General features: G+C 42.3%; 1 protein-coding gene across 8 annotated transcripts in view; it reads right to left on the bottom strand.

The window, feature by feature from the left end:
* Positions 1-366: 366 nt before the first annotated feature.
* LOC147113802 (B-cell receptor CD22-like) overlaps positions 367-6000 on the bottom strand; it is a 69290-nt gene continuing 63656 nt past the window's right edge. For 7 of the 8 annotated variants that reach the window (XM_085995130.1, XM_085995135.1, XM_085995134.1 and 4 more), the window contains one exon: positions 367-3892. In XM_085995130.1, coding sequence (XP_085851256.1) covers positions 3758-3892 — 135 coding nt within the window. In that variant the 3' untranslated portion in view covers positions 367-3757. The remainder of the gene's footprint in view (positions 3893-6000) is intronic. The other variant, XM_085995133.1, reaches the window with a different exon arrangement.

The following is a 6000-nucleotide window of genomic DNA, read 5'->3' as shown; positions in this document are numbered from 1 at the left end:
GCTGACACTCACTGGGTAGGCTCACCCGTTCAGGCAGGTTCTGCATTGTTGCTGACTCCAGCGCACCTGTCTCCTGCGGAGGAGGGATAAACTGGGGAGAAAATTAACACAAATTTCCCCCAAAACAAAAAAACACCCTATAAGCCGGAACTCTGACCCCAATACTGAAATGTTTACGGATGCAAGTTTGTGCTAACATAGGCTGGAAAATTCCTCTGAGTTTCTCCCGCTCTACCAGAAGTGCAGCGGAAATCCCATTTACGTCAAGGGAATTACTGGCCATTGATTATTTTTCATTAGTTTGCATTATTGACACATGACTAGCCCAGTCATTTTGAACAGACACAACCTTTTGAACACAGCAACTACTAATAATCCACGTATTTTAATTATTTCTCAGGGCGGCATATTCTGGTTAGCAGTTAATCCGCAATTACTCGAAATACACATTTTTTTTACAACATTTCGATGAACACGGTGAAATTCATAGACAAAGCCCATAGCTGTACAGTAATAAGGGTATTTTCACTAAATATATATATTAAAAAAAAGACACTGTAACATATCATACATCCCCAGCTCCCTATAAATCAATGGCAGGTTGTGCAAGGAACAAAGTGGAGTAATCTCAACATTGGGTGATGGTGAAAGCAAATTAGCCGCCTATTGTAAACCCGTCTGATTGTCTTTTCCATTGACTTTAACAGGAAGGAGGATCAGGCGGGCTGTATACTGGTCGGTCAATTCGATATCGCCATCATCCACAGTTAAACTCACCCCCCGGAGTTACGCTTTATATTATACAGTTTGGCACTGCCTTAGATTCACAGCTGTCCTGTATTTCATTGTATTACACTCTAGCCAGGCACAACTGGAGGGATGTACCGCTTCCTTTCTGCAGACCGGTTAATGATTATAATCATTGTATAATTATTCAAGTTCAGAATATTAAAACAATGTTTTTGTGAAATGCAAGTCTCTTTTCCACAGAAGTGGCGGTATGTTTCATTCCTGAGATTCAGTGTCTTGAGACTCGGAACACTTCTAATAACTGAAATCAGTTTTTGTATCTAAACAATAGCAAAAAAGTAAGTTAAGACGATTAATATTGATTTGAAAAAAATGCTTAATAATTATTGAAACATTACTTGTTAATTTAGGTTCCTGTATTTTCGATGTTAGTTTTTTTTTAATATTCTAGATTTCTCCCTACATTTGTAATCGGCAGATCTTAGTTTAATTGAAATTATTCCAATGGATGCAGAGTTTAGTTTTATATGAGTTCTACTATGGAATGTTACACTAGCCTCTTAATAAAAGTTAATGAGAATAGAGAAAATCAGAGAGAGTAAGAAATCTATAGAGAGAGTAAGAAATCTATATAGAGAAATAGCGAGAGAGCTATAGAGAGACTGAGGTAGCGAGATAGATAGGGAGAAAGGCAGAGACATAGGGAGAAAGAGACAGTGATAGAATATATAGATGGATATATACATAAAAATATGGAAATTGTGAGAGATATATATTAAGAGAAAGCAAGAGTAATGTAGAGAAGTAGATAGGTAAACAGATAGATTGGGAGAAAGAGATAGCGATAGACAAAGATATACACAGGGGTATATTATAGATACATAAATAGATATATAGAGAGGTAGAGATAGAGAAAAAATAGATAGATAGATAGCAATAGAGTTAGCAATACAGATAGATAAATCGATAACAAGAGAGATAGATATAAATATGTATATATAGATAGACCAACACGCTAGGGTTGCCAAACCTCCTGGATTATCCTGGAATCTCCAGGAACTAAAGATTAATCTCCAGGACACTGCTGCGATCAACCCGGGAGAAAAATCAGAGGAGCATCAAACAAATATTGGAGAATGGAAAAAAGGCTGTTGGCCTGCCAGTCCAGCATAATCCAATTGGGTAATGAAGAGCCTGTTCGCTTTCCAATCAGTTTGGGATGGTGGTGCCATGCAAGGGTGGGCGCGCCAGGTGGCCAATGCCGGGCGGGCGAGGGCAGGGCGGTTGGAGGTCATGTGATAAAACCTCCCGGAATTCATCCAAGCAGTGTTGGCAACCCTACGACACACATCAATCGATTGAGTTGTAGAGAGACAGTGGAAGAGGAAAAGCACAATAGTAAATTCCAAGGGAAAAAACTATCAGATTGAGGGGGTGACAGACACGAGAACCTTACACATGTTTGTCTGAGAATGTTTGCACGTGCATATGTTGAAGAGAGGCCTCTTTGTGAAGAGCAAGTCCCAGGCCATTGAGTCTCTGCCTAATATACAAGGGTGTTACATTTGCGAGAAACACTGACTGCTCGTAGTTTCAGAAGTGCATGAAGCTGTGTATGTGAGTTGTAAATAGGAAAAGAAATTGTAGCTAAAAAAAACTTTTCTGAACTCTTCATGTATGTGAATAATGAGGCGGATGACATATAATTCATCTTCATCCTGCAATGTCACCTACACAATACCAGCCATATTCTGATGTAGAGGCTTGTGTTCCAGTGAATGCTCCTCTTTAAACCTGCTTTTGATCATTAATTGACACATTTACATATGTTTCTTACCATTCGGTTGTTAATGTTGTGCTCGCTAAAGTTGAGGGAAGTTATCGCTGGGCAAGGAAGACTTCAGGCGCCAACAAGTCGTTTTTCTGAAAATTTCTTGCAGGGTGGAGAGGCGGCCACTGGGAGAGTATGTTGAGGAGTCGCGGGCGTGCTGCCCTCGCTTTGCTGCCCGCGCACCCATTGGTTTCCCAATCCTGGTGAGCGGGCACTTCTGAAACATCAGCTCTCAAGTGCCGGCATCATGCAGTCAGAAGTCAGACGTAGCATGGTTCGATACAGAGTAAAGGTCCCGCTACTCAACCCCAACCTCAGAAGACCCCGACTGCATCCTGCCCCACACCAAGCAATGCTCAGCCTCTTCGAGTGAGACTGTCAATTAGTGCAAATCAGAGTCAGTTTTGTTCTGCAGGCCCATGGTAAGTATAAACTGGAATAAGACTGTTCAAACTCACTTCACATAGTATCCCTACAGTCAGCACACTGAGGAGATTTTCAGCCCATCAGTATGGGCTGGATTTGCGCTCAGAATCCAAGAGGTGAAAGGTCAATGTCTCACCCACTGCACTATCCAGTCCCGTACCTTTTATACATTTTCAATACTTTTTTTTTAAATGATCATTTACAAAAGCAGGGCAGACCCAGCTTACATCTAAATGTACAATAGGTTTATAAGAATTTACAGTGTTCCAGCTTACAGTAAGATTTATTCATCCTTTTATGGAATATTAGCAGATGTCCTGTGGCATTGCTCACAGTGAGTTGGAGCAGACGCTGCTTTAAAACAATAAGGTTGAAAACAACAAAGTGTAATGAGGAAAGTGGGATGGGGAAAATATGACAGGAAGTAAATTACAGGAGTGCACACTATATGCATGGGGAAAAGTGTGATGTGGAACTGTGGGACGGGAGAACGTGGGACGGGAGAACATGGGACGGAAAGTATAACAGGAAGTAAATTACAGGAGTGCACACGATGTGCAAGGATTTTGACATATTATACATATAACAGCCTGTAACTATTTTACTTCCATTGCACAAATATATGGTCAGGGTTCATTTCCAAATTAGTTTACCCGTAAATTACCACACACAATTTGTTCAGTGTCATTTAGAGTTTCGCTGATTTTCTGTCATCATCCGTATTATTGAACTGATTGCAGGCATGTTCTTTCACACAGTCCCCAAGAACTCCACTCTGTCACTCTGACCTTTTGCTTGCTGTTGGCCGTTTGATTCGTGCTGCAAGTTAGCATAGGCAAATTCGTTTTCTCGTCGGCCGCTGGCCTCAGATTGAGTTGCCTGAGACTGCAGAGAGAGGAACAATTCGAGATGCTACAAAAGCTGTAAAGCTCATATCCTAACGCACACCAAATCCCATTCACCCGTCATCCCTGCGCTTGCTGACCTACACTGGCTCCCAGTTAAACAACGCCTCGATTTTAAAATTCTCATCATTGTTTTGCAACTCCCTCCATGGCCTCGCCCCCCCCTATCTCTGTAATCTCCTCCAGCCCTACAACCCTCTGCGATCTCTGCACATCTCAAATTCTGACCTCTCGCGCATCCCCGATTTTCAGTGGTCCACTTTTGGTGGCCGTGCCTTCAGCTGCCAAGGCCCCAAGCTCTGAAATTCCCTCCCTAAACCTCTCCGCCTCTTTACTTCTCTCTCCTCCTTTAACACGCTCCTTAAAACCTACCACTTTGACCAAGCTTTTGGTCTGCTGTCCTAATATCTCCTTAGGTGACTCAGTGTCACATTTTGTTCGAAAACGCTCCTGTGAAGCACCTTGGGACTTTTACTATGGTAAAGGTGCAAGTTGTTGTTGTAGTAAGGTACATTTTGTGAGCCCAAGATCCCGGTATCATCGAATCTTGAATTAATTACCTTGATGCCCGATTCCCCACTCCCATTGAGTGAGACTCAGCACTGTGAGACTAACCTTGTGAAATTTGCCCTATATTGCTCATATTGCATTCCAGAAGTTATTGTCAGGACAAAATTCCTATTCTTGCCTCAGTTCCAGAACTGTAAATTTATTATTAAATTGAAAAGAAGTCACTACTAAATTACTCACAGTCAGTTGATGAAAATATATATTTTTTACATACACAGAGTTGGGAGAGAGACTTCAAAAACACACTCCACAGAGCCACCTAGTGGCCAGAGCCTGAAACTCACGATGAGTAGGGAGATGCAGGCCCCATGACTACCCAGAATGGTGATCTATAATGCGCCAGCAGGAGATGTATTGATGCTGTTTCCTGACCCAAGCACAATTGCCTAGGCAGGAGCTGGTCAAACAATTGTGGCATGTTGAGGTGGTTCCAGGACAGAACTCTGAGCATCTTTTACGAAGAACCCTCTTGTTTTTGTAATGAAGGGTCCTGGAATACCTATACAAGTTATTGACTCTCAAACTTCCCTACAGCTCAGTGGGGTAAATGCCCTGCACATTGTGGTACTGATCTGGGAAGTTCTCAGGTTTAATTCTCTGCCTCAGACTTGTTTACTAATCTCTTTATGACCTCATTCCACCCTGCCTCTGCAACCTCCTTGGACCCCCCATGTCTCCTTATGCCCCAGAGATGAGGGACTTCAGTTGTGTAGTGAGACAGGAGCTGGTCAAACAATTGTGGCATGTTGAGGTAGTTCCAGGACAGGACTCTGAGCATCTTTTACAGAGAACCTCACTGGTTTCATAATGAAAGCCCTGGTGATGAAGCTGGGACTGTTCTCCTTAGAGCAGAGACAGTTAAGGGGAGATTTAATAAAGGTGTTCAAATTTATGAGGGGTATTGCTAGAGTAAGTAAGGAGAAACTGTTTCCACTGGCAGGAGGATTGGTAACCAGAGGACACAGATTTAAGATAATTGGCAAAAGAACCAGGAGGGAGATAAGAAGAATTTTTTTTGCACAGCGAGTTGTTATGATCTGGAATACACTGCCTGAAAGGGTGGTGGAACTTGATTCAGTAGTAGCTTTCAAAATGGAATTGGATCTATAATTGAAAAGGAGAAATTTGCAGGACTATAGGGAAAGAGTAGGGGAGTGGGACTAATTGGACAGCTCTTTCAAAGAGCCGGCACAGGCACGATGGGCTGAATAGCCTTCTTCTGTTCTGAATGATTCTGTGAATCTGTGCCCTCCAGTACCTTAACTCCAGGTTTCTATTCATCTGAACCTGCTACACCATTGTTGGCAGAACCTTCATCTCCTTGCGTTACTCTCTGAAACTCCCTCCCTAGCCCGTTCTGTCTGACTACATCTCTCCCCATCTTTAATTGCCCCCTCAAAACAAATCTTTTAGACTATGCTTTCGGTCATTTCCCCAACTCTGCTGACCGCCTATTTTTCTCTTCCGTGAAGCACCTTGGGATGGTTACTATGTTTAAGATAAATGTGAGGCATTACA

The sequence above is a fragment of the Somniosus microcephalus genome, chromosome 8 (assembly GCF_052327205.1).
Source record: "Somniosus microcephalus isolate GS21.2 chromosome 8, FLI_Smic_1.0, whole genome shotgun sequence".
NCBI lineage: Eukaryota > Metazoa > Chordata > Chondrichthyes > Squaliformes > Somniosidae > Somniosus > Somniosus microcephalus.
Note: the sequence above shows the minus strand (reverse complement) of the source record. Positions and strands in the feature narration are given on the sequence as shown.